General features: G+C 35.3%; 1 protein-coding gene across 1 annotated transcript in view; it reads right to left on the reverse strand.

The window, feature by feature from the left end:
* The window catches only part of MICU3 (mitochondrial calcium uptake 3), a 97,434-nt gene that overhangs the window by 41,089 nt on the left and 32,313 nt on the right, over positions 1-24,032 (reverse strand). The window contains exons 3-5 of the mRNA XM_007459911.1: positions 12,202-12,355; positions 6,685-6,716; positions 2,051-2,129 (exon numbers count right to left, since the gene is read on the reverse strand). Coding sequence (XP_007459973.1) covers positions 2,051-2,129; positions 6,685-6,716; positions 12,202-12,355 — 265 coding nt within the window. The remainder of the gene's footprint in view (positions 1-2,050; positions 2,130-6,684; positions 6,717-12,201; positions 12,356-24,032) is intronic.

The raw sequence follows: 24,032 nt of genomic DNA on the forward strand, positions 1-24,032 counted from the left end.
TTTTTAATTACAAAAATGGAAAACCATTAATTAACCTTTCAATTTATTTTAAGGTCACCCAGGGTCAAAAATAAAATAATAATAAATGCTAAGCCTATAGTAATGTTTCGATCCTTAGAAAAAGAGGCTAAGAAAGATGCCTCTTGAAAATTCTAAGGGAATTGAAAATTTCTCTTGAAAATTCAATTTTAAAAAATTTTAAGGGAAGTTCCTTAAAAGCATTACACTGTTTAGTTCCTATATCATGATATATTACAGTTAGCTTAATATTATAACTAAGTCTATGTAATTCATGTTTTCATAAATGCTGTGTACCAATTAAATTTTTGTAAAACTGCCTAACATTTTCTTGCTGGGTTATATTTTAAGCAGACAAAATTAATTTGTAAATTAGTTTTCAATAGTTCTAAAAACTTAGCTTTACAATTCCTCTACCACCTAATCTCTTTATAAAAAAGCAAGATTCTCTGTAACTCTCTACTTTACCTAACCCTATGGTTCTAAAACTTCTTGGGTCCACGGATTACCTTGATAATCCCATCACTATGACATAGATCTGCACTGCTCTACAGTGTAGCCATTGGCCACACGGGGCTATTTAAATTTAAAATAATTAAAAGTAGATAAAATTAAAAATTCCGTTCCTCAGATACAGTAGCCCCATTTCAGGTAATTAATAGCCACATTTGGCTCGTGGCTACCATACGGACATTCCCATCACTGCAGATAGTTCTATTGGGTAGCACTGAATAGATCATCTCCCCCCTGAAAAAAATATGCAAATATGCATACAATTTAAGTAGGATTAGGACCTGCCTAAGCCTATGGCTTCCAGATTTAACCCTCCCCCTAACTAAAAAGAATTTCCTTCTTCCATGAATTTATCTTTCTTGGATTATATTTGATCCAACTGCATTTTCCCATGAGAGGTATTAAAGAAATATTTTTTACATTCACCAATTTCCCTCATTATTCCGAGCTTTGAATTTTCCTGATCCTATCATTCCACCCTAAGATTTGAATGGCAATCTTTAAGACAACTTCCAGAAAAAAGTTTCTAAGAACTTTAAAGACACCATGGCCCAGATTTCACAAAGATTTAAAAACCCTAGTTATGAAAAGCCTACAGTTGAAGACAAGGTGTCTCCTCCTTCCAGAGTCCATGAGAACCAGGTGTAAGCAATCTGAATTTCTATTTCTACTTAGGCAAAAAAATATGGATTATAACTAATCCTTTATAAAGTATTTATCTTGACATTACAGTAAATATATTATTTTCAAACCAATATCGGTTGAAATTGATGAAAAAAGGTAAGTTTAGATAATTGCTTTATATTGTTATTTTGTATCCTCTTATATTTGAATATGAAAATATATATTTCTAAGAAACATTCCTTTTTAAGATTAAAGAGAGTTTATTAATTAGTTTCTGCTATAAACATTTATAAAAAGCACAATGTAAAAGAAAATTGCAATAAAAGCTATATAATTTGATTGCAAAGACATGTATGAATTAACGAGTTAACGTATATATAGATATGGGTAATATGTTAAGTTGAAATAGGTGGATTTTGCAGTGAGTGTTGTTTTTAAAAGAAACATGTTCAAATTGTGCAACCAAAAGATATATCCAATAAGCTTTTCATATTGATTAAATTTAAGAAAATCTGCAATTCCCTGGAAGTAAAAGGAAAGAAGAAAAATAGACATTTGGAAATCAGTATTTTTGAAAAATGCTTTCTGTGGGTAAATATAACATATACTTCTCAATATGGTTAAAAAGTTTTTTTTTTAACTATAAAAGTTCATTTTGTTGTGAAAAGTGTGGAAGATATGAATAGTGTATATAAAAAGTAACATAAAAACCACGTTTAATCCCACTGCTGAGAAACAATCATTATTAATATTTTGGTGTTTTTCTTTTCAGTTTTTTTTCCATGTACATAGACACATTAATTATAAAATTATTTAAGCATGAGGAAAATATGTATAAATAGTATAAATAATATAGTATCAATATTAAAATACATAAATACTATAGTTAACTTACCTCTTTCTTTAAGATTTCGAAATAGCTTTGATGATCCTTTCCAAACTGGTGGTGTTTCTGATAGCATTTGATTTAATTCCTATGACATAAGGTATCATAATGCTGATTAACTGGTAAACCACTTACTTATAAAATAGACCAAAAATATTTAAATGCCTATGCAAAAACATTCTCTGCTTAGAAGACATGAGACATGACTGTATTTATACTATTTTATCTGTGGTTCATTCAACCATAAAACCCAATATTTGCCCACAGTCCAAATGTAAAAATAAGTGATAAAGATGCTACATTAAATTCAATTAGAGCTACCAAAAATTTCAGATAAACTTAATAACTGGAGAAATACATATATATATGATAATCTAATTAAGATAAAACAGTGAATTTAAGTTCTGGAGCCAGTTAGAAAAGGATGGTTCTGTGGAAGCCACAGGAAAAGGTGGACTTCCTTATACAGGTCACACATGATCACTGGGCTTCACATACTGTTTTCTGTAGCCCTCTTGGATTTAGGGGATTTTGTGGTAGATGAAGTAACTGGGCAACAGATTATGCTGGGAAAGAATGAAGAGTATTTTAATAGTGACTCAAAGAATGATGACATCAGATGAAGCGGGATGACAGGGTGTTGAGTTATTGTGTCCACTGCTGCAATTTTTTTTTCTAATTTTAACTTAAATATTCAGTAAAGAATACACACTTCAATTGCTGGTTAGCCAGCTTTTTTTTTTTTTTTAATCAAGCTGAGGGGGGACTATTTTGGAAAATTTAAACATTTGATTCATTGCTCAGATACTAGAACGATTTTGTATTTATTACACATACTGTGTTAAAAATAAGAGAAAATTATAATTAGGTTAACTGTGAAAAAATTATTAAAGGATTTGGTGAGATAACTTGAAATAATTTGAAATTAAAAAACCAGTCTGCTAAGTAACATACTGAAAAAACAATAGAAATGACTTCTTTTCCAGATCTGACTCTTGCTACTCTAAATGTAGTTCCCCAATGGCCCGGGCATCATCACCGGGGAGCTTGTTAGAAATGCAGAATCTCAGATCCCATCCCTGGCCTCCTGAACCAGAATCAATTTTTAACAGGATCTCCAGGTGATTTTTATGCACATTCAAGTTTGAGAAGCACTTTAGACAAATCCTTCCTGATGTAGTTGTACCTAAAAAAGCTCTGTGACATTTATAAACCATCTTTTTCATTATAGAGCTGGGTTAGCAGGCAAATAAGGAATCTCTGGGATGCCAAAGGCAGGAGAGGTATTTTTAGGGGATTTATAGATGCCCTGAAGCCTATCTGTGAATCCTTGCTCTCATTTCCTTCATATTGTTATTTCTGCACTGCAGGTAATAGATGCCACCTGGTGCTCAGTAGTGTCTGACTAGGGTAGCAATTCACATATGAATAATAATGAGAAGCTAGGATATTTAATGTTTAAAGAATAGTAAACTCATAAACATTAGAGCAGAAGATTAAAAAATATTAATATTTTGAGTACATTTTATATACTTTCATTTATACTGTCTCTATTATATAAATACTACCATCTCCATTTTAACTGTTCCCATGTATTCAACTCATTTCTTCTACTTAAAATCAGCTAAAATTTAAGACCAAAAAAATCATAGCTACCTTTTACTGATTGTCCCCTATATGCTTGGCAGTGGGCTAATACATATCTCATTTAATTCTAAAAAATAATCCTCATTATGCATATTTTACTGTCTTAAAGAAGATAAGTAACTCACCCGGGATTATACAACTAGTAAATGACTGTCCAGATGCTTACTGACTCTAAGCAGTTTATTTCTGTAATAATTTAGCTCCTTGTCTGGTCTAGATCATCCAGTTGACACACTAATCTTGTTCTGTGTCAACTTCAGGGACATTTTTTTCTTAATTTTTATTTTATATTGACATATAGTTGATTTACAATATTATGTTAGTTGCAGGTGTACAGCAAAGTGAGTCAGTTATACATATACATATATCCATTCTTTTTCAGATTCTTTTCTCATATAGGTTATAACAGAGTATCGAGTAGAGTTCACTGCAGTGGAGGCTAGGGACTTTTAAGTTTTATTAAAAACTGTATTTCCACTCAGGCGGGAAGCTCTCTCCCCTCTCCCAGTGCCTAACTTAGTCTCTTATAGGTAGTAGTGTTGTATGACAAAGAATTTGATTGGCCTTTGTCCCTGGTTCCTGGGAGGAAGACTATATCCTTGCATAACACCAAAGTTTATGCTGAGGAGATGACTCAAGATGGGGGGCTGACCTTCAAAAACAACCCATGATTCAAGGGTTGGGGCTTTGAACTAGCCCGACCTCTGGGGAGGGGAGAGGAAAGGGACTGGAGATTGAATTCAACCATGTGGCCAATGATTTGATCAATCACACCTATGCAATGAAACCCCCAATAAAACCTCTGGACACCAAACTCAGTGGAGCTTTCAGGTTGGTGAACACATGGGTGTGCCAGAAGGGTGACATACCCTGATCCCTCAGGGAGAGGGCACAGAAGCTGTGTTTGGAATCCTCATATACCTTGCTGTATGTGTCTCTCCATTTGGCTGGCTTTGATTTGTTCCCTTATAATGATAAACTATAATTCTACATGTAGAACGTTCCTGAGTTCTATGAGTCAGTCTAACAAATTACCAAACTTGAGTGGAGCTGTGGGAACTCTCTGAATTTGTAGCCAGTTGGTCAGCAGTGTGGGTGGTCCGGGACCCCCTGAGTTGCAGCTGACATCTGAAATGAGGGCCAACTTTTTGGGAAATGGGTCCTTAAATCTGTGGGGTCTGATGCTAACTCTGGGCGATAAGTGTCAGAACTGTATTGCAGTACTGCAAGTAGGGACTAAATAAATATTTGCTGGATTGAATTCATTTACCTAGAATTATAGATGCCTTTTAAAGGCTTTATACAATTTTTCTGAGGACAATTTTTATAATTATATATGTAATATATATGTTAAAGGAAAATTAGTAAGTGCAGAAAATAAAACCGGATTGTAATCCAGGGACGAACCACAATTAAAAATTTTATTTAATCTCCTTTTAATCTAATTCTCTATCTAGGCATATTTATACAGTATTTTTGTCATTCTTGTTGCAAATATTAAATCATTTTCTGCGTACCATTTTGTAAATTACTCTTTGCATTAATATGTCATGAGCATATTTTCCTGCCAAATATTCTTCATTTTTATTTTAATGGCTACATAGCAGTTGTCTATATCAGCAGTTCTGAAATGTAACTCTTTATACTTTTAAAAATTGTTTACCTGAAAGAGATATTGCTTATGTAGGTTATATCTATCAATATTTAATGCATGTGGAAATCGAAATGATACATTTTTAGAACACAAAAACACACAAGCACATATTCTATTAGTTCTCAGAGTGATGATGTCATCACTCATCATGCAGCCTCTGGAAAACTCCACTGTACACTTGTGAGAGAATGAGAGTAATAGAACAAGTATCTGCTCAGTATTATTATGAAAATAGTCTTGACTTCATGGACCCCCAAAAAGGTCTTTGCACGTTAAGAAAGACCAGTTTATATTATTTTGCAATTTGCTGTTTTACTCAAACTCATGTTTTTTAGGTCTATTCATGTTGATACACATATCTCTTGTGTATTTATTCATCTTAGCTCTATATTACTGTATTGTCCTTCATATGCCTATTTCACATTCTTTTATTAATTCCTCTACTGATTGACATTTATATTGTTTCTAATTTTTTTAGGACTCCTGGTATAAGCATACAAGTGTTTGTCTTGTAAACATATCTAGAAGTAGAATTTTTGATATGCATTAGATAGTGCCAAATTTCTCTCAAAAGAGACTATACCAATTTACATTCTCACCTGATTCCTCCTTCTTCTTGTCCTTGCTAATTACTGGTATTGTTAGATTTCTAGAACCTGACAATCTGATGGGTGTGAACTAGCATCAGATCATTGGTTTAATTTGCATATCCCTGATTACTAGTGAGGTTGAGCTCCTTTACATATATTTATTGGCCCTTCTGGCTATGTCCACCCATTATTTTCTTATTATCTTTTTTATATTGATTTACAGGAGTTCTACATGACTACAAGACACTTAGCCTTTTCTGTTAATAATGGGTTGGCCAAAAAGTTCGTTCTGGTTTTTCAACTCTTAAGAAAACCCGAACGAACTTTTTAGCCAACCCAATATGCTACAAGCATATTCTCCCATCTGTCATACATCTTTTAACATTGTTGACACTGTCTTTTGGTGTGCCAAAATTTTTAATATTTAATTTAGCAAAACTTGCTAATAATCTCCTTTGAGTTCAGCTTTATATATCTTATATATACGTACATATTACATTTATATATGTATACATCACATAAATATATATATATATATATAAAATAGTGTGTGGGACTTCCATGGTGGTCCAGTGGCTAAGGCTCCATGCTCCCAATGCAGGAGCCCCGGGTTTGATCCCTGGTCAGGGAACTTGATCCCACATGCCACAACTAAGACCCAGTGCAGCCAAATAAATTAATTAATTAAAAATAAATAAATAAATAAAATAAAATAGTGTGCATGCATACATATACCAAGAGCTTTAACCTACCTGCTTGGAAAGTGACTTCCATGTTTTAGCAACTATAATAAACATAAAAAATTAGATAATACTTCATGCAATATATATCAAAATTCAGTAACCATCTATAATCATAACTCATAATACTGACCTTTATATCTAAAAGGCAAAGTTTTTTTTAATCTCAAGATTTAGACCTATGTATGTTATGCATTATGTATTTGTTTCATGTACTATAAACTACTTAAATAATATCAGTGGAATAGAAAACACATTTTCCATAATCATTATCTTACTTTGGGGATTTCTGGATTTATAAAGTAAGTTAACTTACTCCATGTTAAACATCCTATGGGCTTAAAACACAAACAATGATATTCATTAAACACTAATGTTAGAATATAAAATATTAACATAGAGAAATTATAATTTTAAGGTGTCACTCATGATCTCTGCTGTGTTAGTATCTCTGATTATACTTCAAAGGTCAGGTCTCTCTAGAGTGAAGGGGAAGGATAGGGGCAAAGAGACAAAAAGATCAAGGAGAGATCAGGTAATGTGATAGAGAGACTCTTGGCCTGTTTTCCATTCTTCTCCCCTAAGAATGTCATAGTTGAATAAAATACCTGAGATCACTTTCTTTTTCTGATTTCTCCTCACATCCCTGAAGATCTCAAACACTATAAATCTCAAAATATTAAAATAAATACATAGTCAACACTGCTGTTTCCTTGCTCAGATTTGAACACTGTGAATATCTAATGATTATCCAAGAATTATCTCCAGGTTTAAGAGATAAGTCCTATAATAAGTCCTATGATTAAGTCCTATAATACAGCTGCACTAGGAACTAGTAAATATCAACTATTTCAGCTACATTACAATAATGACAACCAATAATTTTTCTACATGGCAATGTGGCCATTTCTGTATAGTTAACCATAGCTAATGTAAACAATATATCAAATTCAAGATTATAAGATAGGCATGTTTTGCTTAACTTTCTCTTTTTTAAGTGATGTAATAAGTCATTTTAAGATCAAAAGGGAAAAACTATGTTCTAAAATTTGGCAAACTGATTTTTATGAAGATAGTTTTCTTCTCTATGTAGCAACAACATCCTTTCTTTACCCAAGACAGTTTATATGCAAACATGTAATCAAGTTTAAAATCAAGATTAAAATTGCAGGTCTATACAGTAGAATTCAGCATTTAACCTTGATTATAATACTTTACACATTCATTTCATAGACATCCTCCTTTACACAATGAACACAACAATGTAAATAATATTTATTATTCTGTTGCTTTTGAAATATAGCAGTAAGAAAAGAAGAAAAATAAATGGTACAAAAGTACATGCACATGCTCTTATGCAATGTTCAGAAGCTATTTATCAAAAGAGGAAGTTAGACACTCTTGAGTTTTGTAGGGTTTATGAGATTTCCAGGGTAAATTATTCACAAAAGACATATTCATTCTGCCGGATATGTCACCATGTTCAGTATTATTGGCTTTTTTTTTTTAATAAAACTAAAGAGCCATTAAGATTGTTCTTCAAAGGATTTTCTGATTTTCTAAATTCCTTATTTCACATGAAGTTACTGCATATATAAATATAAGGTGAAGAGGGACTTCATTCTTTTGGATATATTTTATTTCTTAAGCTATAGGTTGATGTTTTCATTATATTTTTAATATTTTTATGTATGTCTGAAATTTTTTAACTTAAAATTAAAATTAAATAATACTTGAAGCTATATGAAAATAATTACTTATTTTAGTTCTAGATGAACAGTTTACCTCTTAGGTTCTATTTAACTGGGTAAAACAAGAAATTTTCTTGATTTCAAACACAAAGTTACAATCAACAATCAGATATATATCTCAATTGACATTTATTTGAACTATAATTATTAAGCAAATGTTTACATAGCATACCATTTTCCTGTTGATGTTGCCATAAAATTATATTAAAGATTTTTAAAAATAATGGTTATGAATTCAAGTGATAATGATTATGATGACAATGACAGCTACCAATGTTTATTAAGTGCTTATTGCATGTCAGGTATTACACTAAACATAACTGATATCATTCAATCCTTAAAAAACCTCATAAGGCTGCTATTTTTACTTTTATAAATGAAGAAATAAAAGATTAAATAACTTACTCAGGTTCTCAAAGCTCATAAATGAATGCCAAGGTCTAAACACAAGTCAAATTTCAATATGCTATTTTGATATGTATATGATTTAATATTCAGTCTATGAAGCATATTTTCTTTTTTGAGGTAAATATTTCTTTTTAAAACCCTACAGTTTTAAAAAAGTTTTTACAAATATCTTGATCTTTAGTTACCATTCTTAATTATGTCTTAAAAGTGCTGGTTAGAAATTAACTGATATTAATTTGTGGCTGTTAAATATCCTGTGTTTATACTGGAAACCAGTTTTTTCCCTGCAAGTGATAGTTTTGGAATATCTATCAAAAGAATCACAGCTAAAATTATTTCCAAAAAGCAAAAATCCAACAGTAGGCTTCCAGTGAATACATTATGAAGACAAAAATAAAGAAAATAATGAATTAAAAAATTTCAAACTATGAAATTTTAAATCAGTAAGCATCACTTAAAGGATAACTTCTCAGATATGTTTGACAACAGTTACAGAATTTGATGCAAAAGTACCATTTGATATTGTAAGAGATATATTAATAGTTTTATCAAATCTATACTAAAAATAAATATAAAAATCCACACTGTACAAAAACAATTAAACAAAATGTATGGAACACGTATATACCTACTTATGTATAAGGGTCTTTTCTATGTACAAAGTCCCTGCACTCAGGAAACGTACAATACTATAGGAGGACAAAAAAACAGAAACAACCAATTCCAAGGCAGAATATGGTTATCTGGCACATGGTAAGTACTCAATAAATATTTGAAGGAAGGGGGAGGGAGGGGGGGAGGGAACGGGAACCATAAAAGCATAGAGAGATTCAATTCTTACCACAGACTTCAAATTCTCCAAAAAAAGGGCCCTACTTAAACTCTAGCCTTTTGTATCGCTACTGTCACCTTTATTCTCATACTATGCCACCTCCCTAGGCAACCTCCTCCATACACATTGCATTAATTACCAATCATGTACAAATGAATCCCAAACACATACCTCTTCCCTGTCTTCCCCCCATCTCCAATGGAAATAATCCAAAGCATCAAAAACTAATTCATTAAAAGCTAATGTGTGAAGTAGCCAATTTGTCAAATTACCCAAGATTGAATTTTTTGAACTTTTATACATTTTTCTTTCACCTCACAGTTACCTTTTTTGTTGTTGAGAATGCTTAAGATCTGTTCTCTTAGCAAGTTTTAATTATACAATGCTGTACAATATTATCAACTACAGTCACCATGCTATCCATTAGTCCTTGAGGATTTATTTTAAGTTTGGTTTTGCCATAACTATCTCTGAAAAAGAGATGGCTATAATTGTTCTAACCTAACTAAAGGCATTCATTTGACAGTTTCAAGCAGATTATCAAACAACTAATTATTTGGTACGATGATTTTCAGTGAATCGAAATCAATGATCAAGAGCTAGATCCTACTGCCTCCTTGATATCTCCTCTTTTACAAATCTGAGGCATTTAACTACATCATGTCGAAAACTGAAGTTGTGATTTTTCCCTTTAACGCCAGTGCCTACTGCCATCCATCCAGTTAAGCCAACCAGAAATCCTTAGTACTCACTACTCCATCGTTACCATTGCCACCACTGTTAGAAGCTTCTGATGCTTGGACAATAGTCTCCTGTCTGATCTGCTCATGGCCACTCTGGACCTCTGTAATCTGTCTCCACCCTGAGATCTTTCAAAACACAATATAATTATGGCAGGCATCTGCTGAAAACAAGACAACAGGCCCCAAATGGAGTTGCCTACGCTAAGCCCCATGTCACCCAACTGAGACTTAATTACAGTGTCAGTTCTCTCCCACATGGAATCTTAAACCAGTCATCAGGAATCACCTGATCAGCAGCAGTTAGGTCATCTGTCTGACAGACCCCTGCCATCTCCTGAAGGCAAGTGACCTCACAATAACTAATCTGCTTTTTCTCCCTAATACAACTTACTTGTTCCTGCTTCCTTCTGCCTATAAAAGGCCTTTCATTTTGTACAGCTCCTCAGAGCTCCTTTATATTTGCTAGATTGGATGCTGCTCAATTCATTAATCATTGAATAAAGCCAATAAGATCTTTAACATTTACTTAGTTGAATTTGGGGGTTTTTTTGTTTTTTTGTTTGTTTGTTTGTTTTGCAGTACGCGGGCCTCTCACTGTTGTGGCCTCTCCCGTTGCGGAGCACAGGCTCCGGACGCGCAGGCTCAGCGGCCATGGCTCACGGGCCCAGCCGCTCCGCGGCATGTGGGATCTTCCCGGACGGGGGCACGGCAGGCGGACTCTCAACCACTGTGCCGCCAGAGAAGCCCTGAATTTGGTTTTTTAATACACCAAATTCTCCTGCAGCTTAAACCACTACCACAGTTTTCCATTACTTTTAGGATAAAAACAAAAATGTTTAATATCAGCTTACAGACTCTGAATGATTTGGCCCTACCCATATTCCACATACCATATTCCTCCTTGCTCTTTGCACTTACAGCCACCCAGATCTTTTTTCCACTCCTCAAATGTATCACACTCCTTCTTGTCATGGCACCTCAGCACATGCTGTTTCTTCTGCTGAAATTCTCCACTCCCGATTTCCCATTTACCTAGCTAGCTCTTATGATTTCATATTTCATGGTGATATCTATTTCCCCAAGGAAGATTTCTCTGAGCTATCTGACTAGGTCACTTCTCAAAAATACACTCTCAGAGAATCAAGAAACTTTCTTTCATGACACTGAGCTATAATTTGTTGTTTATATGTAAATTTTGTTGATCAGTGTTGGCTTCCTCCACCAGACTGCAAGCACCATGAGGGTGGAGAACATTTACCTTTCGTTCCCCTCACCACTTTATCTCCAGTACCTAGTGCAGTGCCTGGCATTTGATAGTTGTCCTTGACTACATGTCATTTAATATTCTGTGAGATGAAATGGGAAGGGTGCATAAAAGCACTTCTGCTGCCTTCCAAAGTACTATGGTTGTCTTGAGAAAAAGTACTCTGTGATTATTTATTTGAGTCGTGAACCGAACTAGTTCCTTTTTTTCATGGAACCCAATTTTTACTTGAAAGAATAACTGACAGACAAATTATGGTTATTTAGACCTGGGTATTTGGCAGACATTTTTGTACAAATGAACAAAGTTGCTTCTTGCTTAAAGAAAACTGACAGTATTTGTTGTTAATGATAACGTTTAAGATTTGATAAGAAATATTAGTCTGGTAACATTGTAGAGCATAGTATCTTTTGAAACACCACATTGCTTGCTTAGTTGTTCTGAAAACTTATACTGCTCCACATTTTTACAAACTAGAGACAAGAGAAAAATCTTATAAAATTATTGAGATAACTGAAGAAATATACTTACATTTGGGCTCATCTGTTGTAACAGCCAAAATAAAATCATATGGAGTCATGAATAACTGCCCTTCACATTCTACAGAAGCAAACAAACGAAATCGCCTTTCCCGAGATGTTGCATAGAGATCTAGGTCTTCAATGTCTGTTCTGCCAACAGCAACCTAAAGTAAAGAAAGCAAGTAAGTCTGGACTGTGTGAAGTAACACTTCCTTTTAGAAGATAAATGTTTTCAATTATGTTGATAGTGAATTAACAGAATAAATGAAAAGTGTGAAAATATTATCTTCTGGAGAACTTAATCATATTATAAATAATTACCCGCATGAATAAAATGAACTAATGTTCAAAAGATCCTACAATGACTATCATTAAGGTTCTGAAGACTTTACACTGGCAGTTTGAAGGACCTGCGATTTATTTCTTCAGTTTCAGTCTCAGAGAACATTAAATTTCTGACCTAGTAGTTTCTTCAGAAGGAACACCAACACTTGCTGAACGCCTACTATGTACTCTCTATATAGGCTTATTTATTTAATCTGAACTCTTTTCATTGTAGTCTATTAATTTTCTAAAAGAAGAAAGGGAAAGCGTGATAGGCTGTTCATGGCGACCACTAAGGAAACCACTTAGTGGTAGAGCTTAGATTCGAACTGAAGTTGCTAAGTCTAGATCACTACAGTAGAGTTACCACCAATGTTCACTCTGAATTCTACCTAAGGTTAAGATAAGCAGAATCAAGAGTGTGTGTATATTGGGGGAAGGGGATCTCCTTTTGTCTTACTTAAAGATCCTTCCCTGTAGATAAATAATTTCTCACTATTATTTATTTTCTCTCTGAACTATAACAAATTTTTTAATAAAATGATTTTTTTCCTGATTCCCAAAGCGATGCATAGTTACTATATATAATTTAGAAGACAGAATTTAAAATTTTATAGACATAACTGTTTTTGTTTTCTTTTTTGGCAAAAAATGGGGTTATACTATGCTGTTCAGTAATCTGATCCTTTTTACTTATTAATGCATTTTTGACCAGAGACATATTATGGCTACAAAATCCTCCAGTCAATAATGTGTTAATATGTCATGTGTCATTTTTCCATGTCACTAAATAGTCTAGTAGACCACTTTTAGTAACTATATAATATTTCATAGTAAATGTTTGTAGCTTAACACAATTAATGAATTCTAACTGGTTGACTATTTACATAATTTATAGTACTTTACTATTATAAAACAATGTTATAATGACCAGCCTTGAAAATATTTAAATATATCTACAAATAGTTCCTTGGGGTAAACTCCTAGGAGTAAACTTGATTGGTCAAACAAAATCATTTCATACATATTATCAAACTGCCTCCAGGGAGTTTATAGCAATTTACATGACTAGCAACAATATAAAAATTATACTTTCACACATTTCATAAAAAATTATTTTATATCAGAAAAAAATTCTTATTTAGGATGACAAGCTTAATCTCTTTATTGTCTCCTCTATGTCTACTAAGTCACTATGCATATTATGTACAAATTGTCAAAATTATTTAAACATCTAATATTTTGAGAAGTTGTATCAAACAAACCATAAGAACTTTCAGTAAGGAAACTACATTTTGTATTTCTAAGTTACACCTTACTAAATGAAAAGCCTGGCAAATGAGTAATCTTTTTCCACTGTTCTGAAGAGTAAGACTTTGCAAAACATTACAGAAGTAGTCAAATAAAAAGTTAAAAAGAAAAATTTTAATGCCATTTTTTTTTTTTTTTTTTTTTTTTTTTTTTTATTCAAAGAGTAATTTTGTAATGACTAAAAGATCAATTCACTAGCTAGATAGAATTATGTTAAATGTATATGCACTGAATAACACAGCTAAAAATTCTAGAAAGCAAGAAGTGTCAGAACTAAAGAGTAATAAATCAATCTATAATGAAGCTGGCAGAATTTAATTCTTCACTCAATAGCTGATAGAACAAGATAAAAATTTCCAATAAGTATAAGAAGGAATGAAAAATACAGATAATAAATACGTATTAGAGGGATTCAAAAAAAAAAACCGAAAGTTGATTTTTTTGAGTAAAAAATGATAACCCTTGGCACAAATGTTCAAGAGAGGATGAAAGCACAATTTATCGATAACAAGAATAAAAAGAGACAGATTATAGATTCTACAACAAATAAAAAGGGAACAAGATAACATTGTAAAAAATAATTATGCCAATATACTTGGAAAATAACAGAAAATGGACAAATTCCTCAAAAAGCAATCTAAAAAAGTAACCAGAAAAATGACCAAAAAATATAAAATCCGAATCTGCATCGGCAGGTGGACCCCCAGCCACTGCGCCACCAGGGAAGCCCTAATGCCATTTTTTAGTGGCATGTATAAATAGGGAGAATCTACAATCTCAGCCCTTAAGGAATATACAATCTATATGGAGGGACAAAATACTACTTGGAGACAAAAGGTACAAACATGGAAAAGAGAATAAGTCAAGTTAGAGTAAATAGAAGAAAAGCACAATAGATTGAGGTTAATATGAAGCTTCAGGAAGAAGAATATATGAATTTTAATGTCAGGAAGAGATATGAGCATTCTAGGTTTACATGGCGTATTTGAAGATGGTAATAGTCTTCCTGGAACAGAACATTTGCATTCATGTAAAAGGGTAGGTAAATTGATAACAATTTCTGAAGGCAAGACTAAAGCACCAGGATTTAATCTGACAGAAAGCAAATGGCTTTAGGAGATTCTTAAGTGGAACAATGACACAAAGAAAATGGTGCTTTAGAAAGATAAAGCAACCTGGTACCAGACATAAGCTAGCTCAGCAGTATATTAATAGCAATACTCAGGTAATCCATTTGTATTGGGAAGTTATTTTGCTCTACCATGGGTAAGGAGACACTCAATCACTCAGTGTCAATAACAAGCGATAATCTCCCTGAATACTCCTCCCTGAATATTCCTCAGGGATCAATCTACCATCTTAAGTCCCCTTCTACATAGATATCCCAGCAGTTTCTTCTTCCTCTTTGGGCAGGGAAACCAATACTGTCTGTGACCACTGTTTACTCTCCTGCTTTCTTCTTGCTAAGCCATTTCCTTGGACCTAGGTGGCCCCAATCAACGATGACTCATCTCCACTGAATTTCCTGGAGGACCACTGAGTGGGGAGCACTCACTGTTTCTGCACCACAATCTGAAGTCATGCTTCAATCTAACACCCGGAACCACGATTTTTGCCTATTTCCTATGACCTAATATGGACTTGATCTGTGACTTCTGCCCTTACCTGGTGCTGCCATTACTGCTCATGAGGTGCCTGTGTTTTCTCATCAAACTTTCCTTCCTTAAGCCCAGTCCCAGCACGCCAAAGCTGCCTGACTGCTGCAGCTGGGAATCTGATCCACCTGTGAGCTGATGCTGACAACTCCTCTTTCTCCTTAATGTCTACTAACAAATCAATGAATGAAGCTTGTTGTTCTCCCTCTAATTTCTCACATCCACCCACTGTTACTACCTTTGTTTAAGCACTCACAACTTCCCTAAAATTTTACAGTAATGGACTATGGTTTTTGCCACTAATCCATCCTATATTAAGAGAAAGAAAGAAAAAGAAAAAGGCAGAACTGTGGAACAATTTGTATTCTTTAAACACCCAAGGAACGGTATCAGAAGACGTATGAGTTCTACCTCTTGTTGCTTTAGCAAAAGTACCCATCATTTTTGATAATGGCACTAGGTGCCTACTGGTCTATTTATCACCTTAAAAGAAGGTGTGGGGAGGAGTTTGGGAATGGTTTGTGCCCCAGACAAAAATATATATATCCTAAAAGGGAAGAATATGATTTACATATAAAAGTGATAACCAAAGCCTTGGTGCTTAAATGGGCTTCCTGCTACTGCAGTTGTGTTGCTTCCTCCATTGCCTCTGATCAATTTAGTGTAATAAATCACATAGTGTAATAATACACCCAGGCACTGCTCAAATGAACCATGGACTTGTAGCAAGTAAAAAACAATTTTCTCATGAGATCACAGTAAACCGGGCTGATCCTAGAACAGTCTAGTTATCAACTGGGAGGGCTGAGCTCATGTGGCTGAAGGATGGGATGGGATAGAGAGCAGAACAGGAAATCAATACTTGGGTTTTTTATTTAATTAATTAATTTTAATTTTAATTTTTGTCTGCATTGGGTCTTCGTTGCTGCGCTCAGGCTTTCTCTAGTTGAGGTGAGCACACAGGCTTAGCTGTTCCGCAGCATGTGGGATCCTCCTGGACCAGGGATTGAACCTGTGTTCCCTGCATTAGTAGGTGGACTCCCAACCACTGTGCCACCAGGGAAGTCCCTGGGTTGGTTTTTACACTTTCTGTTCTCTTACACTGACTGATTTGCCTGTTCATACTCAAATGCCATACTGCTTTAATTGCTATAGCTTTTGATTATGTTTCTGACATTATGTAAAGCAAGACTCCATCTTAATGTCAGTCTTTTAAAAATATTTGTGCTGATTGATATGCAATTTTTTTGTGTGTGTGTGCAGATTTTTTGTTTAATGACAGATTTGCAAAGAGATCTTTAGATGCATACGGTGGGGGGAGGAGATATATGGGAAATCTCTACTTTTAGCTCAGTTTTGCTGTGGACCTAAAACTGCTCTAGAAAATAAAGTCTGTTTTTTTAAAAAAGGTCATCAAAAGGACATCAATTTATTGTATCTGCTGTCCATTTGTAAACCCAGACCTTTGATAATATCAATGCCAATTTCTTTTTGAGGAAATGTAATTACACAGTTGAGTTCACTTTCTACCTTTCTGACTTCAAAAGTCAATTTTGACATCTATCAATCACCAGAATAAACCTCCTCCCAAATACAGCGAGTCTATAGAAAGAAAAGATTCTTTTGTGTTAAAGTACAAGAAGTACACTAGTTTTAACTGATGCTCTAAGGAAGCAATCGCTACTGAAAACTGAGGAATACAAATAACAGAGCAAAAGGAGAAAAACTAAAGAAAATGTTTGTTTTTTACCTTGTCTGTGTGATATGCAATTTTTTCTTCTAAGTGAACTGTGAAATTAAGATGTCAAATTCTGTTTTAAAAACCCCACTGAGGGACTTCCCTGCAGTCCAGTGGTTAAGACTCCACAATTCCAATGCAGGGGGCATGGTCAGGGAACTAAGATCCCACATGCCATGCGGCGTGGCCAAAAAAAAAATCCCACTGATATTTTGTTTGGGAGGACATTGAATTTTGGTGTAATTTAGAATGACTTGATTTTTCCCAACTGGGAACACGGATGTCTATTTATTCAGGTCTTCAACTACATCTTTCAGTAAAGTTTTATAGTTTTCTCATATAAGTTTTTTAAAAATTTTGGTAGATTTACTCATACATTTCATAGTTTCTCTGTAATTGTGAATGGAATCTTTTATTGCTATTACATTTTCAATTGGTTATTTCTGATGAATGGGAAAGCTACGGACTAGTAATTTGCTTTGTATCCAACTAACCTTACTAAATTCCTTCATTAATCTTAATAACTTTTTTCTTGGATTTTCTAGGTAGATAATCATAAGTTCTTTCAAAATAGTAACAGTTGTAACTTTTACTTCTTAATATTTAAACCTCATCTTCATTGTCTTAATTACTAAAGGTTTAAGTTTCTAAAAATGATGTTGAATAATATCAGGAATATTAAGCATTCTTGTCTTGTTCCATAGTTTACAGAGAATGCTTTTAATGACTTGCCATTAAATGCAATGTTTACTATTGGTTTTGATAATTATCTTCCACCTTAAATCAGGAATGGGTATTTACCTAGTCTCCTTTGGTCACTGAAAATAAATGAGTTTAGAATTAGAATGGTCTTTAGAGATCATTTGGTCCTCTTGTTTTTTTACCTTTCTACCATAATAACAACATAAATGTGGTCTCCTACCAAAAACTAAAATGTGTTGGGCAAGTAGAAGCATAAACAGAAATTCCCAAACAAAAACTCAAAAGAAATTGGACAAAACTCTATACTATTTACATTATCTTTTAACTATTTTTGGTTTCCAAGATGAATATTTAATATCAACTACTGAGCTAATGTGAATTCATTCATTCAGCAGACACTTTGTGTGTGCCTACTACATACAAATGAATTCATTATAAAATAATCAGTCAATTGGAAGACAACTTTATCTACAACTATTTTAGGGACAAATATAAATAAATAAGCTTGGTTTAATTATGTCTAACTACTTTCAAACCTTTCAGTTGTCTACATGCCTCTTTCTCTGCAGTTTATGAACAGACTATTTTCTTAATGAATGCTCTAATGGCACAGATGAAGAATAATTTTTTTTTTTTTTTTTTTTTTTTTTACTGTGGTAGAGTTCTAACCAAGTTAAACTTTACAGTGTTTTGGAGGTTGACAAGGAGAAGCGGTCTATGAAGGTCAGCTGAGGACACCTGACCTGACCTACTAGAATCTCTGAGAAAACGGATGGCTTCAGGCCAGTAGACCACCAAAGGTCAGAGGAACTCAGACCTTTAAAAGATTCAGCTTTGCTTTTGAACTTTCCAAAGTTTAAAAAATCTAAACCTTCTGAAGTTATTTTAACATCACTACTATGAACACTCAGAAACAAGAACCAATAAATAAAGGTAGAAAATGATACTTAAACTGGTTTTCTAATCCTCTTGGCAATGACAACGATCTTGTATCATGTTAATGTTCTGAGCCTTTCAAAAAACAAATACAACCATTTCCCTCGAGCATACTGGCCTGAATCTGTGGGTATAATCCTTATATTACAAGGAGCAGGTTAATTACACCTGTATTCACTGGCCGATCTACTTTAATACCTTTTTTGCTCATCTAAATCCAGTATATCTTGGGAATCCCCTTAGGACTCCGCCCTTCCACTGCATGGGGCCCGGGGGCCCGGGTTCAATCCCTGGTCAGGGAACTAAGATCCCACATGGTGTGCAGCAAGGCCAATATATATATATATGTATATATCCAATATATCTTTTAAAAGTCCATTTCCAAAACCTAAAATTAACCTAAACATCTTTTATAATATGTACTGCTTCAGTAAATTATACTTTTTACATCATAAATTGCCAATACAGTTAAAAGTCATCAATAAGTATAATGTACCTAAGGCAAGTGGGAAAATTAACCAGAAAGCAAAAGACCTGAATTATATCCATTTAGTTGTTAAGACATTAATTGCTAAAATGTAAATCTTTATTATAAATCCAATATTATGTACCTAAAGAATAAGCCTTTCAAAAGTGGTAAAGTATAACTAGACCATTTGTGAACCACAGGGAAGAGACTGACAGGTGTTATACAAGTCATGTTCATTTAAGAAAAATTCTTAATTTCTTTAGGTTGACAGTCAAATTAGAAAACAAATATTTGGGGGCTTCCCTGGTGGCGCAGTGGTTGAGAATCTGCCTGCAAATGCAGGGGACACGGGTTTGAGCCCTGGTCTGGGAGGATCCTACATGCCGCGGAGCAACTAGGCCCGTGAGCCACAACTACTGAGCCTGCGCGTCTGGAGCCTGTGCTCCGCAACAAGAAAGGCTGCGACAGTGAGAGGCCCGTGCACCGTGATGAAGAGTGGCCCCCACTTGCCACAACTAGAGAAAGCCCTCGCACAGAAACGAAGACCCAACACAGCAAAAATTAATTAATTAATTAATTAACTCCTACCCCCAACATCTTAAAAAAAACACAAATATTTGGGAAGCTGAGGAAGTGACAGCCTTTAAATCGTTAAAAAATAGTAAAGAGAAAACCTGTAGGCTTATAACAACTAGAAGAAGAAATAACCTCTAAGAAGCTGGAGGGCAGTAGAAGTACAGATGGAGCTGAAGACCAGCTAGTTTAGCTTCTAAGAAGTAATCTCTCCAAAGTAAACACAACACAGTTTCCACGTTCCATTTTTTTCCTGAAGATGCCTCTTTAAATGGACTACTTTATAAGGTGAAATCCTTTTTCTGCATGTACTCTTGCCTTCTTTCTTTGTTTTTTGTTTAGTTTTTGTTATTATCAGCAGACCCACTGAGAAACCTCTTAAATGCAGGAAGACTGAAACGTAAGTTTTGTCAGGCAATAAGTAGAACATCAAACCATGGAGTTTATTAATTATCAATTTTAAAATTTTGCTCTAATTAAAACTTCTTAAGGTATTGAATTCGGGACTTCCCTGGTGGCGCAGTAGTTAAGAATCCACCTGCCAATGCAGGGGACACAGGTTCGAGCCCTGGTCTGGGAAGATCCCACATGCCCCAGAGCAACTAAGCCCGTGCGCCACAACTACTGAGCCTGCGCTCTAGAGCCCGCAAGCCACAACAACTGAAGCCCACGTGCCACAACTACTGAAGCCCATGTGCCTAGAGCCCGTGCTCCACAACAAGAGAAGCCACCGCAATGAGAAGCCCATGCACTGCAATGAAGAGCAGCCCCCGCTCACCGCAACTAGAGAAAGCCCATGCACAGCAACGAAGACCCAACGCAGCCAAAAAAAAAAAAAAGACATTGTTAAAAAAGAGAGAGATTGAATTCAATTAATATTATTTGTACCTTGAATTCAAGTTTTCCCTGTTTTTTGTAAGAACCAGAGTCTTTATTGTGAGAACTCTGATACTGAAATAGTGTCCTTGACTCCCTCTTCCTCTCACCATCTGAGGCTGAAGATACTTAAGGACTACTTGTGGTTGCTTCACATCAGTCTCTGGAACCAATCCTGTCTCAAGTTGGAGGTGTCCAAAGATTTTAAGGCCAGAGATTTGGGTGGTGGTGTCTGTCTTGTTCTGGGACCAGGAACTGAGCTCCTGATTTGATTCCTATCATCAGAATCCATCCTTTATTTCCCAGTTCCAGTACCTGATTTCCTACCTGTGCCTGAGACCTTCTCCCGATCCTTTAGTAGCTCCCCTGGAACTACAGCACGTGCTAAGCTCCCCACTCCAGTGCTTGGTATTAAGCTGCTACTTACCAGGTCTCCCTGATGCCTCATTCTAGACTCTCTCTGCTATAGAGATCCACTAGTTACCAACAAATTCAGTGGTTGCCTACTGCTAGAACTTCATGAAACCAACTAAGCTAATCCTAACCAAAGTCTAGGCATAGCCTGTTGATAAAAACAAGAATGAGTCAAACTTCACTCTATGCCTGGAATGAGCTCCGGGAACTGTACTGGGCTCTGAGCAATGGCCAGCTCCAGGAATATTTTAGATCAACTTCCGTTTCCTGCTCAGCTTTTCAGTTTCTCTGGACGTGAGCCCTGATACCTTTGTAGCTATTGCCAAGGAGATGAATCTTTGCTCCATATCAAATGGTCAATGTGATTCTTTTAGTCAGACTCTTAGGAAAGCGACCTGCAAGAAAACTTCTGCTGCCACACTCTCTCTACTATATAAGATGCTACTCCAAATCAATCCTACTTAATCACATCCCTTGTATTAACGTATCTTAGACTTTGACAATACACCTTCCCTGAGAGTTAACCCTGTACCTTGGTTAAATCCTAGCTATTTCCTTTATATATCCTACTATTCTATCGCTTGTACTCTTTCCTCCCCATTCATACTGTGTTGCAATTACCTGTCTACATATGATTAACAAAGTGCCTGGCATATCTAAGAGGCTTGGTAAATGTTTATTGCGTGAATGAATGAATGCTTATGGATGAAAAGATAATTGGGAACGGGATAATAAATAGCCAAAGGGATACTGAATGTGGGTCAGGTGGCAGTGAAGGACAACCAGAAGAGAGGCTTCTGATTCCAAGCTGGGAATCTAGACTGAGATAATAAAAGAGAACCTAAAGCTTTAGTGAGAAAGGTACCACATTATAACTTAGGTGTATCCATCTTTTCAAAGTTGTTCAAACATACCATCTTCATAACTAATGTTGGTAACTGTTTAAGTTATCTATTGTAATAAGAAGCCTTATGGGATTTATTTTTAATTTTGACTGTTTTTATTTTAATAGAGTAAAAATTCCAGTAAAATGAATCTCTTCTTAAGAAGAAGTGCAGATTCAGGCAAAAGTATTTATAACTTCTGGCTTAAGTCTTGAAATTTGGAGCACTCAATTCTCAGGCACTCCTGCCAAGTGACTGCAACATATAAAAACTGGGTAATTCAATTTTTTCTTTTTTTTCATATTTAGATTTTAAAACAGGGTTCCATGTACTTAACTTTTTAAAGTAATTACTGATACTAGGTATATATTCTGTTGCCTTCTTTCAGTTATACATTACCAATTTTCTCCTACAATAAAGAATAATTTTTGCTTCTATGGTATCTTTCCAAAAAGGACAGCAAAATTCACAAATTCTAGCTTCTGACTACAGGAATAACAACAACAACAAAAATGGACAGTATAGAGCTTCCCTGGTGGCTCAGTGGTTGAGAGTCCGCCTGCCGATGCATGGGACACGGGTCCGTGCCCTGGTCTGGGAGGATCCCGCGTACCGCGGAGCGGCTGGGCCCGTGAGATATGGCTGCTGAGCCTGCACGTCCGGAGCCTGTGCTCCACAATGGGAGAGTCCACAACAGTGAGAGGCCCGCGTAATGCAAAAAAAAAAAAAAAAAAAAAAAAAAAAATGGACAGTATAACTGATGAGAATTTTATCAGTATATGAATTAGGGAAGGCCAGAAAGAGAAGAATACAGCTTTTCACATTTAACTGAATACTGGGAGTTACAACATAGAAGAAGGTGCTTGGTTATCATTAGAGAAAAAAACAAACAAATATAATTTGAAAGAGATTCAAATTTTGTAGATTACCCTTTTTGCTACATGGAGGACTGACTGCAAGAGGGGGCACCAGTGGAGGGGCAAGAAGCCAGCACAGGAAAGGTGTAGAAGATGTAGCATACGATTTATTTGGCAAAATCCTGAACCAAGTACAAGACCCAGACTGGGGACCTCAGCCAAGAATATAAGTGATACACAGGGGTTCAAGCAGCAGGCAAATTCGCTGAAGTCCACTATTCAAGAAAGAGATGAGTAGACCAAGTCAGAGGAGCCTGAGTTCAGGAAGAAGTTTAGCTCCTTGAGAACTGGCATGATGTCACTGAGGGATAAAACGGAAACCCATAGGATTGGGGCTAAATCACAGGGATGAGTTACATTAACAATGTTAAAAGTGGTCAATTAGCCAGTAATCTGAAGCTCGTTATATTCTCCTGTTGGTTTTAATGTCTGTGATGACGTTGAATCTACTGGTGGGCAGTTAGGTGAGCTTTCATACCAGGAGAATATAGGAGACAAGCGTAGCTAACAAAGTTAATTCACCTTCATCAAAAAATAATTCATTTCCCTTCTCAGTGATTAAGGCCCTCACCAACTAATCCTTTCTCCACTGTATTAGAGAGAGTAAGCTAAATTCCTCAAATGTAATGGCACAAACACAAAAGAAGTGTGTTCATTTCTCTCTCACAGGAGCCTCGAGAAGACAGGCTAGGACTGGGGTCAGGGGGGGATCAGGGAGCTGTGCTTCACACAGTCATTCAGACCCAGGGTGATAATGACTGCCACTACCTACCAAGGTGGGGGGCGGTGGCAGGGAAGAAGTCCACGCGACTAGGACTAGAAGAGGCATAAATCACTCCTGTTCACATTCAATCACAGAGAACTTAGTCACATGGCCACACTTAGGTGCAAGAGATGATGGAAAATGGAGAACTGGGTATCCACAATCCTAACAATTATGGAGGAAGAGAAGAGACTACAGTCAAGAGCTTGCAGTCTCTGTCACAACTTTGGGTGACAACGCCAAGGGCTCATGGAATATAAAGCATGAGGGTGAAAAACA

The sequence above is a fragment of the Lipotes vexillifer genome, unplaced genomic scaffold (assembly GCF_000442215.2).
Source record: "Lipotes vexillifer unplaced genomic scaffold, Lipotes_vexillifer_v1.1 scaffold614, whole genome shotgun sequence".
In the NCBI taxonomy this organism is placed as follows: domain Eukaryota; kingdom Metazoa; phylum Chordata; class Mammalia; order Artiodactyla; family Lipotidae; genus Lipotes; species Lipotes vexillifer.